This window comes from Erythranthe guttata, chromosome 13 (assembly GCF_056151865.1).
Source record: "Erythranthe guttata isolate IM_541 chromosome 13, IM_541, whole genome shotgun sequence".
Taxonomy (NCBI): domain Eukaryota; kingdom Viridiplantae; phylum Streptophyta; class Magnoliopsida; order Lamiales; family Phrymaceae; genus Erythranthe; species Erythranthe guttata.
In genome coordinates, this window is record NC_142545.1 from 1,115,431 (window position 1) to 1,139,886 (window position 24,456).

The 24,456-nt window shown below is 36.0% G+C and overlaps 2 protein-coding genes, 1 non-coding gene and 1 pseudogene across 4 annotated transcripts; 2 read left to right on the forward strand and 2 right to left on the reverse strand.

The window, feature by feature from the left end:
- Positions 1-270: 270 nt before the first annotated feature.
- On the forward strand, positions 271-2,270 carry LOC105961722 (uncharacterized). Its single transcript, XM_012985976.2, has 3 exons — positions 271-1,074; positions 1,425-2,078; positions 2,169-2,270. The coding sequence occupies exons 1-3, from the start codon at positions 271-273 to the stop codon at positions 2,268-2,270; spliced, it is 1,560 nt and encodes a 519-aa protein (XP_012841430.2).
- Positions 2,271-4,971: 2,701 nt separating this feature from the next.
- TRNAI-AAU (transfer RNA isoleucine (anticodon AAU)) lies at positions 4,972-5,045 on the reverse strand. The gene has a single exon. It is a non-coding gene; the product is annotated as a tRNA-Ile (tRNA).
- A 14,895-nt stretch (positions 5,046-19,940) lies between these two features.
- On the forward strand, positions 19,941-21,129 carry LOC148765571 (mitogen-activated protein kinase kinase kinase 18 pseudogene; annotated as a pseudogene). Its single transcript, XR_016029036.1, has one exon. The product of XR_016029036.1 is annotated as a mitogen-activated protein kinase kinase kinase 18 pseudogene (transcript).
- A 1,623-nt stretch (positions 21,130-22,752) lies between these two features.
- LOC148765572 (uncharacterized) lies at positions 22,753-23,535 on the reverse strand. Its single transcript, XM_088811789.1, has 2 exons — positions 22,939-23,535; positions 22,753-22,854 (listed from the first exon to the last, which is right to left on the reverse strand). The coding sequence occupies exons 1-2, from the start codon at positions 23,533-23,535 to the stop codon at positions 22,753-22,755; spliced, it is 699 nt and encodes a 232-aa protein (XP_088667915.1).
- Positions 23,536-24,456: the final 921 nt, after the last annotated feature.

Sequence of the window (24,456 nt, forward strand, 5' to 3'; positions counted from 1 at the left end):
AGGGGGGATTCTGCCTTTGACTAAATTTCACAGGGGGGTTTTTGCTAGTTTATTTATCACAGGGGGGTTTTTGCTATTTCGAGATAACACAGGGGTAGTATTTGCAATTTACTCCTACATTTTGCATAGAACCTTGGGGTCCTAGAATTTGATTGGACGGCAGTACAGACTCTTGGTTTATACTATGGCCTTTTAAAAAGGGATCCTCCAAGAAAATATGGTGATCAATTTCTTGAATTTATTATACAGCCAATTAAGTCACAAACAACAATGGCGTTATGGGATTTCTTGAATTTGTACTACAGCCAAGCCAAAAAAATGTCGTTCTGGAATTTCTTGAATTACTGGTACGGACAAGCCAAAACAATGTCGTTCTGGAATTTCTTGAATTATTGGCACAGACAAGCCAAACGAATGTCGGATACTTACAAGGACGTCGAGTTCAATTTGGAAGTTGTGACAGGTGAACATGACCAAGTGCTGTTCCTAGAAGCCGGTAGTGATTTCGCAGATGTCTTAATCAGCTTTCTGACATTGCCATTGGGAACAATTGTCAGAGTCCTGAATCAGCACTACTGTGGAGACGACGACAAAGAGGCACCGCCGACAATTGGAAGCTTAACAAGTTTGTACAACGGCTTAGAGAATCTCGACAGCTGTCATTTCTGGACGGAGAGCTGTAAGGAGATGCTTCTGAATCCGAGAAGTTCGTTCGAAGGTGAATGCCTTAAACTTAAACTCGATATCAACGGTACTACTCGACCGACAAAGTACTTTTGCTGCGAAGACTTTGATTGTGTTTATCCTAGACACTCAAACATAAGCATGCACCGCGATGCCGCTACATGCACGTGTGGGAAAAGTCTGAAAAGAGAAATCGGTACAATGGATTCTTCGTCTGATGGTGATGGTGGGATTTTTACTGTGAAAAACGGGTCTTTCTTAATATCGGGCGATATGGTTTTGGTGCCTAATATTAATGTGGCTGGATCTGTAATGGAAACCCTAAGCAATCTTGCCATTACAGACAATGATGGAACCGAACAATGGAAAATGACTTTCGGAGTGAATGATGTGAGTTTCTTGATCTTGTTTCGAAATTTAATTGGTAAAATTACACATACACCCCTGAGGTATGGTAAATAAATTTAAGGTCCTGTGGTATTTGTATTTACAATCACTCCTGAAATATTGTTAGAAACTTTTAATGGGATAATGCATTGGATACGTTATTCCGATAGAGTTTCTAATAATTTTTTAGGGATGATTCTAATTACTGATACCATATGGACCTTCAATTTATTTTAGCATATTTCAGGGGTGTAGGTGTGATTTACCCTATTTCATTTCTTACTTTCTTTAATGTTAACCTTTTTTGTTTTTTTTTTTTTTTTTTTTTTTTTGGTTTTAAATATTTGGATTAGATTGTGATTATGCTGGAGGATTTGTTAATTCCCGAGACGGAATCCGCAGCCATAGAAACTGAACCGGGAAATTTATTTCACGAGGCAGATTCTAACTCCAAGAAGATGAATTTGAGGTTGACGGTACAAAAATCTACGAATAAGTTATTGTTTGCTCAATCGGAGGAAGATTTTGTCGATTTCCTTTTCAGTTTGCTGACCGTCCCTCTAGGAGGAGTTGCGTTCCTTTTGGGCGGTAACACTTCTCTTACCAAGTTAGACAATTTGTACCAAAGTGTCGAAAACATCAACGAGGACAAATATCTGAGCAATCCGGATATAAAAAATAGGCTAATCAATCCAAAGCTACGTAACGGTTATATGTCCAAAAATCAGATTCTTCCTCTTACCGAAGAAAATGGTCCACGAATGTATTACAATCTCGACTTAAATTTGGGCAAAGAATGGTTGTCGTATAGCGGACGGGATCCTGTCATTGAGTTTCGAAACGGCCACCGCCATGGAAGTTACCTCAAAGAACCAACAATGTATATGGTGAGTGATGATTTGATTGTGACTCCTTTGACTATGACTTCCAGTCTTTCTATTTTGACTGAGCTCAAAATCCCGTTATCTGATGTCGAAGAAGTCGAGGTGCAAATTGGACTAAAAGAGGTAATTAATATATAATGTTCGACTTTTATGTATCGTTCTTTATTTTTGTTTATACAATTTCGAACACTTAGGATAATTTTTTTATTGCAGGGTTTAAGTATACTGAAGGCATCTCTTACATCGACTACTGCTCTGACCGATGGACTAATGGTTGATTCCATGTTCAAGAAACAGCCTAAGCAAGTAGACTGAGGCTTTTCGTGCATCTTAAGCATATTGAAGGAATCTTTTTACATCAAATGCTGGTTCAGGCATTTGTTACGTTCATGGTCTTGTTTGTAACGTGTCCTGTTTCATTGCGAAAATTGTAGTCTATTTGTCTACTGTGTGATATATTCATAAGCTAATATTTAGTTGAATGAAAGTGTATTGCCTATGTGACTCTGATAAAATAGCTACTAAATCAGATTTGAGTAAATAACACTTAATCCCCTGCAATTTATGCTTTGTATAGCATTAATATCGATATTAATACTGATACTTATAGTAATATTGACACTAATAATGATAATGATATTAATAGTGATACTGATACTATACATATAATTTAACTGATACCGATGCAAATTCTGATATTGATGTTGATATTGATAATGATACCGAAACTAATAATGATATTGATACTGATACCACTGACTTCAGTTATTAAACCGAACTTTGATGTGGGTTTTATGACGGCGGATAAATACCAAGTGGCGATGGTGGCTCGGGGCGACGACGGAAGGAGTCTAGGGTGGAATGTTTGTCGTCTTACTGGGCAACCGGATGCAGTAGCTGGAGAGACACGGGTGGCATTGGTGGTGTCTGTTTCGCATTAGCTTGTGGTTGGCAGCAGGTAATTCTCGAAGGCGACAACGCACAAATCATTTCGGCAATTTAATGAAAAGCGGGTTGACCCTTATGTTCCATTTGGATCACTTCCCTACTTGATCTTTCTAACTCTTTTGCTGTTTTTTATTGCTCTTTTGTTCGGCGAAAGGGTAATATGCTAGCTCACATTTTAATTTCTCGAATGTTGATACTCTGAAACCTTTTGATCTTCCGGTCGATTTGGCAACAATAATATAAGCTACTCTTTATTTTTGAAAAACAATTGGGGCTTTTTAGACTTTGACTAATGGTGAATAGACAAAGATACCCTAAGGGATTTTTTAGCAATTAGTAAACTATAATACACTAAATTTTAGAATCACTTTAATTTTATAAATATTATGTATTTATTTTTAATTCTTAAAAATAAAAATAAAAATTAAACAAGAATCAAATATATATTGTAATATTAAAAGTTCTTATATGTTTTTTTTATTGTATTTTTATATAGTTAGCAATTGTTTGTTACATTTTATATTAAATAACAATAATCATTTAAACAAAAAAAGTTGTACTCGGCCCACCACCACAACCATCTTCTCCATCTGCTCAATCTGCTGATGCTCTCCTACACCACCACCACAGCCATCTTCTTTATATTCACCACTACAACAACAGTGATGGCTCTGTTTGGTAAGCTTTTGGGCTTCCATTTCCATTTTATTTTGGGGAAAGATGTTTTGGGAGAAGAATTTGAAAATTAAATAAAGTTTGTTTGTGTTTTGGGAGGAGACAATTTGTACTGTAGCAAGTCAAATCATGTCTGAAAGGTGTTGGGAAAAGGTATTTTGGAAGAAGAATTTAAAAGATAAAGTAATTTGATTTTGTATTTTAGTGAAGACAATTTTCACTGTAGCGGTCAAATCATGTTTGTTAGAGAGAGAAATATTTGAATTTGTTTTGAGGAAAGTTTTTGAAAATAGTGTAGAAAGATAATTTTCATTTTGGGGAAAGTGTGAAAAGAATTTGGAAAGCTTAACAAACATAATAACAATTCGGCGGCGAATTTATAATTATTCATTTTATGCCTCACAACTCGCCAAAATCAAAGTGTTTCCGTTCAATTTGTACGAAACCCCCACCTCTAAAACTCGTCGGAAGATTTGGTCGGAAAAGCCTGTCCCGTCGAACCTACCTTGGACCAGCCCGCACCCTTAGATCTTGCTGGAAGAACTTCCTCGCATTCGTCGTTCTCGCCAGAAAACCGTGGTTGAAGGACGCAAGGGCTCAAGATCCTCCATTATCGACGAATGCCAGAGGGCTGGGGTTCTTCAGAACTTTGCGGTGACAAAGAGAAATTGGCGATGGAGCAGGATAGTCATGAAGGCGAAGAGGGAATAACCTCTGCTACGGACAGAGTCGCCGACGAGAAGAGTGGAGGAGGCGGTTGGTGGAAGAAAGGGGAGGCGGTGGAAGAAGACGATGTATTCTTGTAGATTTTTTTTTTGGGGCTAAATACATTTTGCACCCATGTACTATCACCACTGTCGGTGAACCGCGCGGTCAACGCCGGAACCTGACCGAAAAAAAAAATATTCAGAAAAACAATTAATTTCTAAAAAAATATTTTTAAAAAAAATGATGACAATGGGGGTTAATGTGATATATTTGTTCAAATCCAGGGTCAACGTGCAATATTGATAAAGTTAGAGTATAATCGATGAAATTGATAGTATAGATGGTATTTTAGACAAAAGACATGGGGATGAGCGTATTTGCAAGACTGTTTTTTGTCTGGACCTATGTGTATCTAAGTCCCTTGTCATGGGCCTATTTGTCATTTGCCATAATATTATTCAGAAGTAATAATAATAATGGATAAATTACAACCACCCCCTTAAGGTATGGTTAAACTACGAAAAAATCCCTTATGTTTGGATAATTACATTTACCCACAACTATGAATCTTCTTACACCTCCACCCTTAAGTGTCAAATTCAACATAATATCTAGATTTCGTGGAATGTTATCTAGTTTGTACTCATTTTGTGCAAAATTCACCTGAAAAAAAAAAACAATTATATGGCCCATGCAGGTCTCGAACCTGCGACCTTCGCGTTATTAGCACGACGCTCTAACCAACTGAGCTAATGGGCCAATGATTTAAAACTAATAATTAGAGGATTAAGAAGTGTTTAAGTTTTAGGATGCAAAGTACATTTTAGGTCATTTCCGAGGTGCAAACTGCAATTCACCCGAAATTTATACAATGAACAAGATAAAAAAATACAGTTTTTGATGCACAAAAATTTGATATATACAAGCCAAAAAACACATCTTATGATCATCTTGCTTCAAAATGTGGAGTTTGAATGGGTTTAAACGGGTACAAAAGTGAGAATATTGCATATAATCTAGAAGATTCCACTACATTTAAAACCGCGAGGGTCGACGTGTAAGAAGATTTATATTTGAGGGGATAGTTGTAATTACCCAAACAGAAGGGATTGTAATTTACCCTCATAATATGTAATTCGCCACGTAACAGTAGACTATGATTTGAATATGTTTGAAAGCTTATTCATTTAGCTGCTTTCGTCAAGTATGATTTCTGCAAATCTTTTATAGATTAATAATAAAAATCTAATAAAACTATTAAATGTTTGACTAGTTTAATATTAATAAACTATAGTCAGCCCAACATTAAAATGTTGTTAATAGACAGTTGAATTAAAATAGATGTGTTTTTATACAGATTCAACCAACCAAAATAGGTCAAACTGTACCAAAATAAAAACATTAGATAGTGGCCCTTTATCTATTTATTTAATTTGCATTCCAACCAAATCCGACCTATTGTTGTTTAGTGTCTCCACAAAATTAATATTCATTGGTCAATTAAATTGGTAAAATTAGTTGCAACTTCTATTAGCCCTTTTGTGGTTTGTTTTCATTCATATGATCCTTTGACAGTTTGTTTTATGAGCAAATGACAAATACGCCCATGACAAGGGCACTTAATTAAAAGAAGAACATCCAACTTTTTTGTCTTTTAAATAAATTCAGCCCATTCAAACTTATTTGTAAATAAAGAAAATCCTTTTATATATATATATCAAAATTACTCCCAGTTCATTGAAACCCAATTCAACTCCAATTTCATGATTTACATCCCAATTTAGCCAAATTTCATCACTTAACCAATTTTAACTAATTTCAATTTTGATCCCAATTTTGACCCGCCACCACAGGAGACCGCTGGTCGCCGCCGTTGACCGCCGGAGACTGGCGGTCTCCGGAGTTGACTTTTTTTTTCCTGAAATTTTTTTCCGTCCGGTCAACTGCCGTTGACCGCCGAATCTCCGGCGTTGACTTTTTTTTTTTTTTATATTAATATTACTGTCTTTGCTGCTAAATTACTGTCTCCAACAGTTATTTAACTGTCGGAAACAGTAATTTAACTGTTAATTGACTTTTTTTTTTTTGAAATTTTTTTTCGTGAAAAAAATTCTTTTAATTAATATTACTGCCTTAGCTGCTAAATTACTGTCTCCAACAGTAATTTAACTGTCTTAGAGAATAATATTAATAATATTACTGTTCGGGAAAATAATATTCATAATATTACTGTCCCAAACAGTAATATTACTGTCTGAGACAGTAATTTAGTAGCCAAGACAGTAATATTAATTAAAATATTTTTTTTTCTAAGAAACAAAAATCGAAAAAAAGTCAACGGTGGTTGACCGGCCGGAAAAAAAATTTAGGAAATTTTTTTAAAAATAAAAATAAAAATAAAGTCAACGCCGAAATCTGGCCGGAAAAAAAAATTCAGAAAAAGAATTATTTTCTGAAAAAAAATATTTTGGGGGTTAATGTGATAAATTTGTTTAAATCCAGGGTCAATGTGTAATATTAAGGAAGTTAGAACACAATGGATGGAATTGATAAGAATTATATTATGGAGGGTATTTTAGACTAAAGACATGGGGATGGGTTTAATTGAGAGACTGTTTTTTTTTTTTTTTGTGGATCAATGTGCATTTAAGTCCCATGTGATGCCATTCGCCCTTGTTTTATATTACATTCGAAAAATTTTATCGGATTAAATTTTACTATACATGTGTATAAATAAATTTATACATATTTTACACACATTCATATTTATGTGTTTAATTTTTTGGAAAGATATTTACGCGTGTTTGATTGTGTATAAATTAAATATACAAAACTAAGCAATATACTTCACCTGATGAAGCATCTACAACACCTCCATTCGACTTCTTATGTAATGTCAAATATACTCTTCTATATTTGTCTTCTTATAATTGCCAATTTTAGTTGGGCTATTATTTCTTGGTAATATAATGTTGAATAATTTCTAAGGTTTTATTATGATGTTAGACTTCATTTTGAAGTATGGCATATAACTAAATTGACATGAGACATATCTTATTAAAATAAATAAATAAAAATTGTCAATTTCTGACTTTCAATCCTTCCTACTCGTAGTTGGATGAATAGTGATTATGGTTTCAGGGTGTGACACATGTCATTTTTATGGTTATGACAAGTAGCTCATGATCACTTAATATACTATTAATTGGATCTTTAAAATTATGAAATATTATTTTATTATTTTATTTTCTTTTATTTTTCATTTTTCTCATATTTTTCTTATTGGAATTTTTTTGAAATTCTTGTTTTCCAAGTTAGGGACCACCAAGAGCAGACAGTTTATTGTTGAGATGATTTATATCTTAAGATTCAATAAATATGATTATGTGTTTCATCTAGAAGGTGATCATTAAAGAGCAAATTAGACTTCATAAATCAATGATCACATTAAATCTTGGTCCAAAATTTATCTTCTAAAACATATATAAAAGTGAAAAATGGAGAGTTTTATTAGTGAGATGGTTAATATCTTGAGATTACAAAAAAATATTAAAAATTTAACCACCAAATTCAACACTTTTACATAAAAACAAATATATCATATATAATCCTCTTGCCAACAATCACTGAGTCGAGCTTGTCACACATGGTTAGTCTAGTATGGTTTACATCTCTCGTATGATTTGCAAATTATTATACGATAGTGTAAGTTTATCACGTGCATCTATATAGTTGGTTGCGTGCATCTATATAGTTGGCTGCGAGTTCCTTCATTAACTAAAAGAAAAGAAAAAAATATATCATATGAACATAGAATTTTAAAAGTTCGTTTTGCCCAAGTTTCATTAATACATCAATTAGTATATAGCACCGTAGATTTACACAAGCACGAACGCAGAGCCTATACTGATAAGGGGGCCTTAATTGTTTTTGGGAACTATAGGGCAAAATTAGTAGACAATTAATAATATAAAAAAATACTATAAAATAAAAAAAGCATTAAAAAAATGACAAAATCTTTTTTTCCTACAGGAATAAGGGCCACTTCCGATCAAAAAGTGGTTTCACCCATGGATTTATACATAATCACACAAAAATATGTATAAATATATCTAAAATATGTAATTAATATATATACATATACGATTTGGCACTAACTAGTTGAATTTTGTCGAGTGTAGCATACAATAAATTCAACCAAGTATCTAAAATTAGTATGCTGCAGATTTAAATACCAAATTAAAAAAGATGAGTTGTTCCTCAATCTAGACAAAACATAATAAACATTTTTATTTAAACACGTGATGAAAAGAAAATGTGCATCAAATTAATTCCCTCATAGTTTTGACTTGCTGCAGGTTTTTCTCTTTCTTCTTATGGTACTTTCAGTTGACTTTCTAATTGGAAACAAATATATTAATTTACAAAAGTCATCCTAAAATTCAACGTGTCAACCAAATAAAGGTATATTCATAAATATAGAAAATGAAAAAGAAAAAGAAAAGAAATAAAAACATTTTGTTGGTTGGGTCAACCCACTTTAACAAGAGTTAGCCAACTCACAAATTTAATCTTCAAAGTCATTGCCCACTCCATTACAATACCACGCATCAAACTTTACCATATTTTTTGATTATCCATTATCCCAATCTATCCACCTAACCTTATTATATTTGTTGGTAAAAATAAAATTATCGCGCCAAGAAAATTTATAATTACTTAAAATGCATTGAATAAATTCTGCTTCTACAAGAACTTGCAAACTACATACGTTCAATTTTTTTCGATACAATACATTTCACTTATTTTTCCGTAAGTAAAACCATAACAAAACAATTTTTAGTGGGAGTTTGGTTGAATTTTTATAAAATAATTTAAATTTGAATATAATGGAGGATTCGCTAATATAGTTTGAAACACGTTGTTATATTTTACAAAAGTGTTTTTTAACTCTCTTACTTTCAAACTAAATTTTAGTTATTACTTAGTGGGCTAAGTGTTATGACTTAGTGGGTTAAGTTGTGATTAGTAGGTTTAATTGTGGGTTTTATTTTAACTTCCTAACTAACCCACTAACCCATTATCTTGAGTGCTCTTGTGGTTGGTTTTCTTGCAGATTATGGGCTGAGGAGTGGAAGCTTGGCAAGTCTATAAATACCAAACTCAAGACTCAAGAACTCTACAGATTTCGAGAAAACAATATAGAGCTGAAGTTTTAATCTCGAGAATTTTAGTGTGTTTTCTAGGATCTGTTGTACGTACTCCTTATGAGTACATTCTTTGAAATCTAGAATTTATAATATTTTTCTTTTAGTATCTAGATTTGATTGTAAGAGTGATCTTGAAAAAGATTCATTCATAAGGAAGAAGTTTTCGCACCTCTTCTGTTTGTATTCTTAGAATACTAATTTTAATATATTTTTCCGTCCTGTAAAGGGCAAGTTCACAAGTATTTACTTGTGAACATTTTTCAATTCTGAGCATTGGCTTTTAATCTTTATATTTCCGCTGCATGTTGTCTCAAGTGTCATAACATCTTAGATAACATCTCTGTATAATACGAATTCGGGACCATAAATTCTTTCAATTGGCATCAAGAGCCAACACTTGACGTATACTAAGTGTTTGTTCCTATTTTCTTTACAGAAACGAATTCGTGATGGATACTCAGATGACTGCTTCTATGCGACCTCCTGTACTTGATGGCACGAACTACACCTACTGGAAAGTCAAGATGAGGGCATACATCAAAGCCATTGATGAGAGAGCATGGAGATCTATTCTCACTGGATGGAAGCCACCAACTATCACAGATGTGGACGGAGATGTTTTTCCAACTCCAGAATTACGGTGGACACCAGATGATCTTGCAAATGCTAACCAAAATTCAAAGGCGTTAAATGCAATTTTCAATTCAGTAGATTTAACAATGTTTAAATTAATCTCTGTATGCACTTCTGCGAAGGATGCCTGGGAAGTTCTTCAGCTACATTGTGAGGGATCAGATAGTGTCAGAAGAACCAAGCTCAGACTACTCTCTTCCAAATTTGAGAGACTGAGAATGGAAGAAACTGAAACAATTTCTCAGTACAATGAGAAGTTGATTGATTTGGCTAATGAATTTCAATCCTTAGGTGGTCCTTTGAGCAACGAGACACTGGTGAATAAGGTATTGAGAACTCTTCCAGAAAGGTTCAGCATGACGGTTACTGCTATTGAGGAGGCTAAAGATACATCATCTCTACGGCTGGACGAATTAATTGGTAATCTCAAGTCCAGAGAGATGAACTTCGAAGATCAAAGAAAGGAGAAAGGAAAGGCTATCTCAAATGCACTCCAGGCAGAATTAGAAAAGGAAGATGTTGCTCTGGAATATGATGATGATGCAGAAGAATGTCTCAACAATGTGGCATTTCAAATTCAGAAATTCAATAGGGCGTACAGACGAAGTGGAATCAAGCCCAGACAGTTATTTCCAGAAGGCTCTCCACAAAACAGACAAACTCAGCCCCGGAACAGATCTATTCCACATAAAACATTTCCTCAAACATCTTCTCAAAACACTTTAAAAAATTCTTCATTTATTCGTTCAAATTCTGAACCACCTAACTTGGATCATATTAAATGCAGGGCTTGTTCAGGGTTTGGACATTATGCTAATGAATGTGCAAACACCTTGAGAAGAAGATGAATGAGTTTGATTTGTGCTGTCAGTGATGAGGAGGAAGAACAACCTAAACAGACAGAGGAACAACAATCCTCTAAACAAGCTCTTTCTGTCAGATATCTTACTGGAAGTTTCTCTGAAACAGAATCCCAAGGAGTCTCTCTGGATGCTGCAACACTTTCTGAAACACTTTCAGTTTGTGGGTTAAGTACTGATCATTATACATGTTTAAACTCTATTTCTGTGAATACAGCAGAATCCAGTAATGAAGCAGTCAGTGATGATGAAGAAATATGTAAGAAGCTGATCAGAAACCTGGAGAAGACGACTCAAGCTCTAGATGCAGCCAACAGGGAAAATTCTTCCCTTAAAGAAACAATCACACATTTGGAGGTTGGTATCACCAAAAAGGATCTTGAACTGGCAAAGGTGAAAGATGAACTCAAAGAAGCAACTCTAGCAATCAAGAGGATGAATACCGGCACAACTAAACTCGAAGAGATTGTGTCACTGGAAAAGTACAACAAAAAGGAAGGTCTAGGGTTCAAGAAACAAGTGAAGAAACACAAGCCAGTAAAGAAGAAAGAAATTGTCTTTGTCAAAGAGAAGGGTTCAAATGACAAGGAATCCAGGAATCTCACTGTTACCACTTCAGAATCCAGAACAAGGGGATACATTTGTCATTACTGTTTCTCACCAGGACATATTCGTCCATTTTGTGAAAAACTCAGCAGTGACAAGATGTTGTACAAAATAAGGCACATCACTCCAGGGAACACTTCAAAGAAAAAGGTAGAATGTACCAAAAGGGAGTGTAAAATATGGACTCCCAAAGGTAAACTTTTGTGCAAAGCAGTATACACCTCTTTAAATGCTAACATTTCAGGTTCATGGTACTTTGATAGTGGATGCTCTAGGCACATGACTGGAACAAAGGAATTTCTATCAAACTACCACACACTTAATGGAGGACGTGTAACCTATGGAGGAGGAGCTAAAGGCAAAGTGGTTGGACGTGGAACACTCAGTATTGAGGGACTCCCAAAACTTTCAAATGTCTTACATGTTGAAGGATTGGGGTCAAACCTCATCAGTATCAGTCAATTGTGTGATGATGATCTACGTGTAGAGTTTGATAAATACTGTTGTTGAGTGTTTGATAACCAAAATCATTGTGTATTGACAGGTTCCAGATCAATGGATAATTGCTATCAAACTGGTGACACCATATCTTGCAAGAGCTCAAGAGTAAGTGAAGTAGAGCTATGGCACCAGAAGCTAGGACACACAAACTTCAAAAATCTGAAGCTGCTCAACAAATACAATGCCATAAGAGGAGTACCAGACCTCAAGATCAAGGATATTCCTATATGTGGAATGTGCCAGAAGGGAAAGCAAACCAGAGTACCACACAAAGTGCTGCAACACGTTGGTACCACTATGTGTTTTGAACTTGTACATATGGACCTTATGGGTCCTATAGAGGTAGAAAGTCTAGGTGGTAAAAAATATGTCTTTGTATGTGTTGATGATTTTTCAAGGTATACTTGGGTGTATTTTTTAAGAGAAAAATCAGACACTTTTGAAGTGTTCAGAAATCTGTACAGGTTTGTGAAAACTCAATTTCAAGCTTCTGTTCGTAGAATTAGATCTGATCATGGAAAGGAATTTGAGAATGCTTTATTTCTTGCATTTTGTAATAAAAAGGGTATAAAGCATGAATTTTCTGCTCCAAAAACTCCTCAGCAAAATGGCATTGCTGAAAGAAAAAACCGAACCATCCAAGAAATGGCTAGGGTGATGATGAGTGCAAAAAATCTGTCTAAGAGGTTTTGGGCTGAGGCTGTCAACACAGCTTGTCACATCTCAAATCGTGTGTATCTAAGATTAGGATCTATGATGACTTCATATGAAATTCTTTATGGTAAGAAACCTAATCTAGAATACATGCATGTGTTTGGATGTGTCTGCTATGTTCTAAATGATAGAGATCATCTAGCTAAATTTGATTCAAAAAGTGATTTGAGTTTGTTTATGGGATACTCTAACAACAGTCATGCTTATAGAGTATATAATCTAAGAACTCGAACCATTATTGAATCTATAAATGTGGTATTTGATGATTTTGCTGATCTTCGCAGTAAAACAGCTGAAGATGAAGTTGATGATTTAATTGCTGAAAGAGAAACAACCGAAGAAGTCATTTCTACCACAGATGATCCAGATACAGACAGTCCAGGTCCGAGAGAAGAAGGTGCTGAGCCAAGTGTTACCACATCGGACTCAGTACACCATCCAGAAACTGAATTGCAGCCAACCCTTGATGTCTGCAGAAAGGAACCCTCAAGTAGAATTCAGAAAAATCACCCATCTACTCAAGTAGTGGGAGATATCTTTGATGGAATGAGGACCAGAAGAAAAGAGAGAGTAAACTACAGAGATATGGTAAGATTTGCAAATTTATCTTCTGAATGTGCACTAACTGGAACCACTTGTTTTGTGTCCTCAGTAGAACCAAGAAATATTGCAGAAGCTCTGAAGGATGAATTCTGGGTAAATGCAATGCATGAAGAGTTGAATCAGTTCATCAGAAATGATGTTTGGTACTTAGTTCCCAGACCAAATCATGTAAATGTGATAGGAACTAAGTGGATCTTCAAAAACAAAACTGATGAAAAAGGTACAGTGGTTAGAAATAAGGCTAGGTTAGTAGCACAAGGTTATACCCAAATTGAGGGTATAGATTTTGATGAGACTTTTGCTCCAGTAGCTAGAATTGAATCTATTAGATTACTTCTTGCTATAGCTTGCTTTCTTAAAATCAAACTATATCAGATGGATATCAAAAGTGCATTTCTGAATGGGGTTCTGAATGAGGAAGCATATGTAGAACAACCCAAGGGTTTTGAAGATTCTGCCAAGCCTAATCATGTTTTCAAGCTTAAGAAGGCACTGTATGGTCTTAAACAAGCTCCTAGAGCTTGGTATCAAAGACTCACTGACTTCTTACTTGACATACAATTCAATAGAGGAGAGGCAGATAGAACTCTATTTATTAGAAGAACAAATAATCATATCATTATTGTTCAGATATATGTTGATGATATTGTTTTTGGCTCTACTTGTGCTAATCTTTTACAGTCTTTTGTAGATTCTATGTCTCACACTTTTGAAATGAGCATGGTAGGGGAGTTGAATTACTTCTTAGGACTCCAAATCAAACAAACAGGTGAAGGAATGTTTGTAAATCAAAAGAAGTATTCTCTCAATCTGGTCAAAAGATTTGAGTTGGAGTCAGCCAAGCACATGAAAACTCCAATGGGTTCCAGTCAAAAGCTGTCCAAGGATGATGTTGCAGAAGATGTTGACAGCACTCTATACAGAAGCATGATTGGAAGCCTTCTGTATCTAACAGCAAGCAGGCCTGACATTATGTTTAGTGTTTGTGTGTGTGCCAGATATCAAGCTAATCCCAAAGTCACTCATCTTAAAGCTGTGAAGAGGATTATTAGGTATGTTGCAGGTACAGTAGATTTAGAGATTCAGTTTTTCAAAGACACAAACACAAACTTGATAGGTTTTAGTGATTCTGATTGGGCTGGGGATATTAGTGACAGAAAAAGCACTTCAGGTGCATGTTTCTTTTTGGGGAATAATCTGGTTTCTTGGTTTAGTAGAAAGCAAAATTGTGTATCTCTATCAACAGCTGAATCAGAATATGTAGCTGCTGGAGGGTGTTGTGGTCAACTACTTTGGATGAAACAAATGTTGGGAGATTACGGGTTGACCAGTGATACCCTGACCATATATTGTGATAATTCAAGTGCTATTGACATTTCAAAAAATCCTGTTCAACACTCACGAACTAAACACATAGATATTAAACATCATTTTATTCGTGATATAGTTGAGAAAAATATAGTGTGCTTAAAGTACATTCCTACAGAAGATCAGCTGGCTGATATCTTTACAAAGGCATTAGATTATGAGAGGTTTTCTAAACTCAGAAAATCTCTCGGGATGTGTACTCAATAAACATGTCCTGAAAAATGTTTCAGCACCTCATCAAATATCTTAAGCTGCAACATAATTTATTGAAGCTTAGCTTCTTTAAATAATGACTTCACTGTGATGAATTATTTTTCTAAATAAGTAACTGGAAGTCTTTCACCTTGAAACGTGATCATGCTTCATGTAAACATTTAGGGAATAATTACACTCACATAAGTCAAACTCCTCTATTTTGATAGTCATATCTTAGTAACTGAGGAACCTTCAAACTGAACACTTGATCATGTTCCATGTGAATTGTTTGACTTGAAAATAAGAGTTTATATATATATATAATACAATCTATGCCTGTTAGCCAATTTTTTCTCATACTATTAATCATTAATAAATCGGTTTTTCTATTTTTGTGAATATTTCGTGAGTGATAAATATTATTTTTATTATTTATATTGAATTATCACTATTTATATGGGTCATGGGGTTCATGAGTTAGTCTTTTTATTTTCCACTAAGTCCACTCCTTATTGTGCCACGTGTCACGTTTTGCTTTAAACTGCCAAAGGAAGTGTTATTCTCCTTAATCACACTTTCTCCAAGAAAAACGCACCCCACTTCTTCATCTTCTCCACTTCGATTTTTCTCAGCAAAAATTAGGGCTTATAAATTTCGTGCTTAATCTTTCAAAAATTCACACCTTCAAATCAAAAGCACAAAGAAGAAATTTTTATCTACTGTATCATGGCATCTCCACCTAGAAATCCCCTTCCAGCCGAAGATGATGTCCACAACGATGCTGCAGCACCTGAACCGGCAGACCCAAATCTGGCCATCATTGTTCATCCGGTCAACCTTGATGCTCTTCCTATCAGCTACATTGAACCGGGAGACGAGCTGAATCCGATTGACCCAGACAACTTCGATTTTGTGGGTCCCTCTTCCACTGCCGGAAGATTTCCAACTCGCCGGTCCAAGCGCATGAACCCCTTCCCAGATCTGAATACGGCTGGACCACAACGCCGGAGGGGAGAAAGCTCTCCCAGAAGAGAAGGCAGAGGTGGAAGAAGAGGAGGCAGAGGTGGCCGCACTCCAGTTCGGCCAAATCCACGACGAGGCCTCCATTTGGTAGATGAAGAAACTGATGATGAAGCAGGGGATCCTACTTTTGCAGCACCAGAGGCTCAAGCTCTATCCTCCAGCTCCTCCGAGTCATCATCCAACATTTCACCTCCCCTAACATCAAGTCAGGGGGAGACATCTCAGCCCAGCATGTCAACAGCAGCCTCTCAACATCCTGTTCCAGAAGGTGTTGCTGCACCTATTTCTGAAGGTGTTGCTGCACCTGTTCCAGAAGATGCTGCTGCACCCACTGTTTCAGCAAATGTTCCTCAGAATGCTGCTGAGGGTGCTGCTCCTTATCAGGATGAAGAAATGCCTGATTTCTCTGGGATGTCTTCTGCAGAGCATGTTGACATTCCCATTGTTGATGCTCAGGAGTTCACTACTACTGAAGAAACTCCATCAGTCCCTCATGCAGACCCTCTGGAAACCCTGGCAGAAGCAGCAGTTCAAGCAGATACATCTCCTCCTCAAGCTGAAGAACCAGAGAAGAGTGATGACAGCTGGGAGGTTCCTCTAGCTGCATTTCGCAAAAATTTGCCATCTTCAGATTCAGACAGTGAATCTTCTGAAGACTCTTCTCAGCAGGAAGAAGATGTTGTCCCACCTGCTGCATCACCTGAACCAGCATACATTCCAGATGAACTGGAAGATTCAGAAGATGAAGACACCTCAGAAGAAGAAGAACCAGACTTGGATGGGAAGAATTTGTCGACCCTTTTTGAGGTAAACAATGTCTTCAGTCCTAATTTTTATTTTGAATCTGATTCCATTTTGAGTCCTCAAGTCATGAATTGTCAATTCATTGAGGAAAAGAAAATTTCCAAGGAAGAGTTTGATAGGCATAGAATCACAGCTTTTCTTCATCAAAGAAATATTCTTAGCCTAATTGAGATTGCCTGCTCCTATGATCCCATTGTTGTGAAGGAGTTTTATGCCAACTTGCAAACCTCTTTTTTAAAGAAAAACTCTCCAAACTTTGGCAAAGTTTTTGTTAGAAATTCAATCTTCTCTTTCTCTCCCAAAATTATCAACTCTCATTTACAAACTCCTACTGTGATAGATGAGGATAATTATGGTGATTTTAATGAGGTTTGTAAAGTTATCTCTGGAAACCGTTTAAGAAATTGGCCTGCACACCCCAGAAAATTTAAGGTTTCCCAACTCTCTGCTTTTTACTCTGTCCTGTTTAGACTCACAGTGACTAATTGGATTCCATCCAAAAATGTCTCTGTGGTAACTAAACCTCATGCAGTACTCATGTACAAATTGGGGATGGGATTACCAGTTGATTTTGGCAAACTCTTCTTCAATACTATAGGTCATCTTGCCCAGAAAATCTCACCCTCTACTCATCTTCCTTATCCTTCTCTCATCTATTCCATTTTACTCTCTCAAAACTTGGGCCAAGATGACTCTGAGTATCTTCACACTCCACAAGGCATGATCACTGTATCTCAAAACTTTCTAAGAGCTCCTCATGTCCAAGACCTTCCCTGGAATGGAGATAATTTTCTCTCAAGTGAATCAGGTCAAAATAATCTGGGTACTGAAGGTGTTGCTCCCAATGTTGACAACACTTCTAACCTTCTTGTGTCTGTTCCTAGAGATTTTTTGTTACAGCAGCGTACTCACTCTCTAGCTCAGATTACCTATCACCAGACCATGGTGGACATGCTCCAAAAGGCTCTTTCTGATCAAAAATGGGGAGAAAAAGGTTATGAGGCTGAAGCTGGAACTTCTCACCCTTTGGATGCCAGAGGCAGAGGGCAAGGAGGAGTCAATGAAGGGGGAGCAAAGAATGAGGGTGAAGATCAAGAAGCAGAGGAGAGCAGTGGATCCAGTGCTGGTGATGGAGGAGCAGCAGCTGACACTGAAGAGACTTTGGAGATTCTACTTTAAATGTTTTCATGAATATGTTGATTCTGTTCTGTTTTTTATTTTTCCCCTGAACCTTTAATTAGGACTGCACTTTGATTATTTCTTGTTTAAGTTTTTGTTGGACTATCTTGCTGAATTTGTGTTGAATTTATCTTTCTATATTATTTTTGATATTTTCAAATTCAGGGGGAGTTCTAGCAATATCTCAGGGGGAGTTCTAGCTAAAATTTAGTTTTGATCAGAAAGTTAAAAAGGGGGAGTTTGAAACACGTTGTTATATTTTAAAAAAGTGTTTTTTAACTCTCTTACTTTCAAACTAAATTTTAGTTATTACTTAGTGGGCTAAGTGTTATGACTTAGTGGGTTAAGTTGTGATTAGTAGGTTTAATTGTGGGTTTTATTTTAACTTCCTAACTAACCCACTAACCCATTATCTTAAGTGCTCTTGTGGTTGGTTTTCTTGCAAATCATGGGCTGAGGAGTGGAAGCTTGGCAAGTCTATAAATACCAAACTCAAGACTCAAGAACTCTACAGATTTCGAGGAAACAATATAGAGCTGAAGTTTTAATCTCGAGAATTTTAGTGTGTTTTCTAGGATCTGTTGTACGTACTCCTTATGAGTACATTCTTTGAAATCTAGAATTTTTAATATTTTTCTTTTAGTATCTAGATTTGATTGTAAGAGTGATCTTGAAAAAGATTCATTCATAAGGAAGAAGTTTTCGCACCTCTTCTGTTTGTATTCTTAGAATACTAATTTTAATATATTTTTCCGTCCTGTAAAGGGCAAGTTCACAAGTATTTACTTGTGAACATTTTTCAATTCTGAGCATTGGCTTTTAATCTTTATATTTCCGCTGCATGTTGTCTCAAGTGTCATAACATCTTAGATAACATCTTTGTATAATACGAATTCGGGACCATAAATTCTTTCCTAGTTGTAAATGGAGAGTTATATGCTACACTGAGCATCGAGTGACTGTCAACCCTAAATGGGGTTAAATAACCACTCAATAAGTACAGATACACATGCACGTGTGTGTGTCAGGGCCAGCCCTGAGGTGGAGCGAGCAGGGCCCACGCCCAGGGCCCAATTTCATAGGGGGCCCAAATTTTCAGTTTTTTAATATATATATTATATATTTTTGTGTGCAAAAAATGTTTTATTGTTAAAAAAAAATATTCTTCTATTTTTTTTCAATTTTTTTTACTCTTTTATTATTTTTCTTTTTTATAATTTTTTAAAAATAGATTTGAAATTGAATGTTTTTTTGTAACATCGATTATACAAAAGATTTTTATCTAGACAATTTATGAGGTTTCTGTTAATAAATAATTTATTTATATTATTTACTAATCTTAAGATGCGGGAACAAAAAAAAATTCGGACGTTGCCCCCAAATACGCCGGACCGGCCCTGGTGTGTGTGCTATGGTCAACAAACACCCGGTGTTAAAATCAGAAAATTTTATGCTACAACCGGTTATATATTAATACTGAGTGATTGTTAATTGAAGTTCAATTATCAAGGATTTTAATTTTTAATATATCACGTTTAGATACGTTTGGCAACTATGAACCCATGCCGATAAAACTTCATCGAAAGCGTGATACATCTTTCCTTGTGTATAAAAAAGCTTTATTGAATACAAGTAGAGTACTACTATCTATGTAAATCATAATTCTCGACTCTTCATCCTCGTTCCTAAAGCTGCCACGTGGCGAAGACCCGTTTGGCCAAGTAATAACCCGGCCTCCGCCTACTTCCATTTGTGCCCAACTAACTAATAGCCATACATATAACGCCACGTAGTGGGCTCCCGTTAAAGCAACCTTCTTCCAACTCACCAATTCCCAACTAATTCGGACTACATCCAAACTTTTTTTAATTATGCCACCTTCTATATTCTCATCATTGTTTTCACACACACATATTTCCATATATATATATAGATAGATTGTACAACCAAACATGTACTAAACAAAAAAAAAAATATTCCATTCTTGAACTCAGAGCAAAAAAAGAAAAGAGAAAAAAAAATGGAGTACTGGACCAGAGGCCATACTATAGGCCACGGAGCCACCGCCGCCGTGTCGGTGGCTACTTCACAGATCTCCGGCGAAATATTCGCCGTGAAATCCGCTGAGCTGTCGCAATCGGAGCCTCTGCAGAGAGAGCACAAAATCCTATCCACTCTTAATAATCCTCATATAATTTGTTACAAAGGCTGCAACGTTAGCGTAGAGAACAACAAGCCAATCTTCAATCTGATGATGGAGTTCGCGCCAAAAGGCACAATCGCCGATCGAATTCTCCGGTGCCAGCTGGACGAGCCGTCAATCGGTTACTACACGTGTGGAATTCTTAAGGGGTTAGAGTACTTGCATTCCAAGGGGATAGTGCACTGCGATATTAAAGGGAGCAACTTATTGTTGAACGAATTAAATGAAGTCAAAATTACCGACTTCGGCTGCGCTAAGTTTGCCGACGAGGCGGCGATCGGCGGCACTCCGATGTATATGTCGCCGGAAGCTGCGAGAGGGGAGGAGCAGGGTTTTCCGGCGGATATTTGGGCGCTAGGCTGCACGGTTATCGAGATGTCCACCGGAAAATCGCCGTGGCCTAACGCCGCCACCACGCTTCGCCGGATTGCGTTCTCCGGCGACTGCGAGTCGCCGGAGATTCCGGGTTTCATCTCCGGCGAAGCGAAGGATTTTTTGAGCAAGTGCTTGAGAGTTGATCCGAAACAGAGATGGACTGCGAAAGAGCTATTACGGCATCCTTTTCTTGACAAATTTCGATTCGAACATTTAGAGAAGTTTGAAGATGACACGTGTTCTCCGACGAGCATTCTTGATCATGGAATTTGGAGTTTAATTGAGGAAGAAGTACTTTCGGAAACTCCATGTGAGGTGAATTACGAAGATTTTTCGGATTCTCCGATGCAGAGGATTAAAGAATTAGGGACGAATTCTTCCGGGAGGGCAAATTGGGATTGGAGAGAGAGTTGGATAACAGTTAGAGACAGTGACAATGTCAATATTAGTATTAACAGTAGAGATTAATTATAATCTTTTACTTGGTAAGAATCTCAATTTGGAGAGATGTACAGAGGAATTTGTATTAGGCCAATCTCAATTTTTATAATTTTTATAAATTAATAGAATCTCCCTAGTCCCGACAGTATTCATTTATAGAGGTTTAACTGTATTAGAGATTATGATTTATTTATTTTTTGCTTCACAGTCATTTCGACCGTTGTGGTCAAAATAAAATGTCGCAACAGCTATATAAATGAGGCAACCGGGGTGTTACGCCACATGTTTATTGTAAATATACATGTGCACAAGTAATCAAAATATAAAGTCTCTTTGTTAAATAATAAATACAAAAAAGAAATAAAATTCCAACTGATCGTATGCATGTGTGACACGATTACTTGGAGACTAACTTAGCGTCGAAAAAACTCGAAAATCAGGGCCGAAAAGCTTTACGAGCTGCTTAGAAAATATGACATGTTTAATAAAACAGAGTACTGATGTGAACAAATGCATGATTGAACCTTTGCAACCAGAATTACGATTATTAGCGAGGCCATCAGATAAAGCATAAGCCGATGCAAGAGATGCATTCAGTATGCTTAAAGCCTACATCAACCAAAAAACGAGTCTCGTTATATCAACATGTAAAATAATAAACAAAAATACTTTTAAGAATGATCCAAAATCGATGGTTTGATCAGCCTTTTTCTTATACATGGACTTGTCATACACTTGTCGTTTATCAGTTCGGTTATGCTTTATGTACAAATTGTCGATGTTCCTAAGCGAAGTTTTGTTATCTAGAAGATATTCAACTCCAGCTAGAGGATGGTCAGCAAACTGAAGTTGAAATCGGCGAAATCTTTCTCGAATTGAACAAAAAATAGCTTGTTTGTGGATTTTTCTACTCGGCCTAGCACTATCATTTTTTCCTATAGTTTAATGATTGCGATTCTTTATGATGAAGTGAATACGTTGGTCCATGTTCCATTTCATTTTTTTGATGGAGAATGATAACATATCCATATTGATGCAGAGGTGGGGGAGCCGGAATTGGGTGAGGCCAAGTTTTTCCGAACCGGAAAGACGAGGGGAGTCAATAGGATTAATTCCAGAGTTATCGTGTTCTATAGGATTAATTCGTAGAAATTAATTCTTTACCGTGCTTCCGTACTGCGTCACATATTGAATCGATTCAAATCCGATTTCTAAGTCTGGATCCATTTCGAAATTAATCGATTTTGTATCAAACCATAAGTGAACCGCACCAAATCCGATCATATCCAACAAACATTGTGCGCGCCTACATTAATATTGGCATGATTTTTCTCAACTTGAATCCATTGATATGCATTATATTCCGTAATATATCTGAAAACACCTTTTGAGACATACTCAAGTAACATTGTTTTGGAGAGTACCGCACAATGCATTTTCAGTATACTTAGGCCTCGTCTTATTTGTAAGACAAGATCAGTCAAAGATAATATTAAATAATCTAATGAAAACCCAATTGTATTATTATTGCACCATGGCAGGTCCAACAAATAAAGTCCAATTATTTAATCAATCATGTCTAATCTTCAAAAACAAACAAGACCTTAACAGACATAGCAGACAAATGCATTACAATATGCATACTACCGATGAAATGATCGTAAAACAATTAAGGTCATTATAGAGAAACACAAAACATGCCAATATTACAATACAAGACGACCAACATAACAAATTCACGAACAACCTTATTAGTGTTCTTGCTTAGGTTGTTTCTTTATCATGTCATTGATTTTCAGGGCATCGGTTAGAGCAGAAGCCGATGTGAGAGAGGCCTTCAATATGCTCAAACCCTACAAAAAAATGAACTCTCCTCAAGCCAACATAATAAACGAAATAAACATCGACAAACGAAAGTTAAAATATAATCATACTACCTCATGTAATCCAATTTGCATCTCCATTGTCTCGACATCAGATAGCTTTATATTCATCTCGTTCAGAATAGAAAGGCTTGAGCTCATACTCGAAGGGGTCACGGTTAAATCATCGCTCACCATACACATTTTTTGTCCTTTAACAAAATTAACATAATTTTGATCCCCTTGCGCGTAAATTGCAACGGGTTGATTTCCAAAATCGGAATAGGTCAACCACACAGTCTTAATATCGGGAGTCGCTAGATACTTGTCGTCAATTAGATTAGTTACGCTCCTATACAAATTATCTATACTCCGCAGACAAGTGTTACCGCCCAAAAGACGCTCGACTCCTCCAGGAGGAATTGTCAGCAAACGAAAAAGAAAATCAATAATAGCTTCATCTCCTTGTGCAAACATTAACTTATTTGTAGATCTTTGACCAATCAATTTCAAAAGCAAAATTTTAGAGCTAAAATTTGCCTCTTTCTCCTTCTCATGACTCAATAATATTTCCGGTTCGAAGTTTGGTTTGGTTGAGCTACCTTCGCTTTTATCGAGTATAATGTCGGTTAGTGGAGCCCGCGACAGTAACGAACCCTTCAACAAATCCATAACCCAAGGCAAACAAGGAATATTAAAAATCAAAATACATTATAGCATTCAACAAATTAAAGATCCTTACAGAAAATCATGACATACACTAAAGGCCTTGTAATTATATCACATTGCTAACGATTATTTTATTGACAAAACCACCCCTGTGATTCGATTTTTTGAGCACAAAATATTAAATCATAGGAAGTTTTTGCCAATAAACAAGTTACTAATTGCTAAAAAAAATTAGGACAAAATGCACTTAACCCCCTACAAATTTCCCATTTTCGCACATTCCCCCTAAAAATTCAAAAACCGGACAATCCCCCTTTAAAATATTATTTTGGTTGCACTTTGCCCTAAAAACCAATTTTTGGTGATCATTGTGCAACAAAAATAACATTTTTAATGGGCAATATGAAAAAACGATAATGTTTTTAAGGGGTAAACATGCAACAAATATAAAATATAAAGGGGTAATGTGCAACAAAAATACTCAAATGCTGATGAATTATCCATAAAAAAAATTTCTATCGTGGCAATGTGCAACAAGAATATCATTTTGAAGCGGACATTCACTTCTTAAAACTTTGAGAGGGTAAAGTGCGAAAACTAGAAATTGTTAGAGGGTGATGTGCAAGTTGCCCAAAAAATTAAATCGTAGGAAGTTTTTCCCAATAAAATAACACAATAGTTTTTCAGTAATTCGATATAACACAAGGGTACTGTTTGCAATAAACTCTACAGAATCTACACTAAAAACTAACCTCATTGAATCCAAAAGTCACATTCATTAGCTCACTGTTAAGTGTATATTTTTACACTTTATCGTATCTTTTTATTTGAGCTTTTGGTGTATTTTAACGATAATTGGTGCTTAAAAAGTTGATTTATTGTATTTTAGGTACAAATTGAAGAATTGGAAAAGTATGGGGTCAA

Coding starts and splice junctions, on each gene's coding strand:
- LOC148765572 (XM_088811789.1), bottom strand. CDS start 23,535: ATGGATTTGTTGAAGGGTTCGTTACTGTCGCGGGCTCCACTAACCGAC. Junction 22,855..22,938: donor TGCAAATTGGATTACATGAG/GTAGTATGATTA, acceptor ATTTTTTTGTAG/GGTTTGAGCATATTGAAGGC.
- LOC105961722 (XM_012985976.2), top strand. CDS start 271: ATGGCGTTATGGGATTTCTTGAATTTGTACTACAGCCAAGCCAAAAAA. Junction 1,075..1,424: donor TGACTTTCGGAGTGAATGAT/GTGAGTTTCTTG, acceptor TATTTGGATTAG/ATTGTGATTATGCTGGAGGA. Junction 2,079..2,168: donor TGCAAATTGGACTAAAAGAG/GTAATTAATATA, acceptor TTTTTATTGCAG/GGTTTAAGTATACTGAAGGC.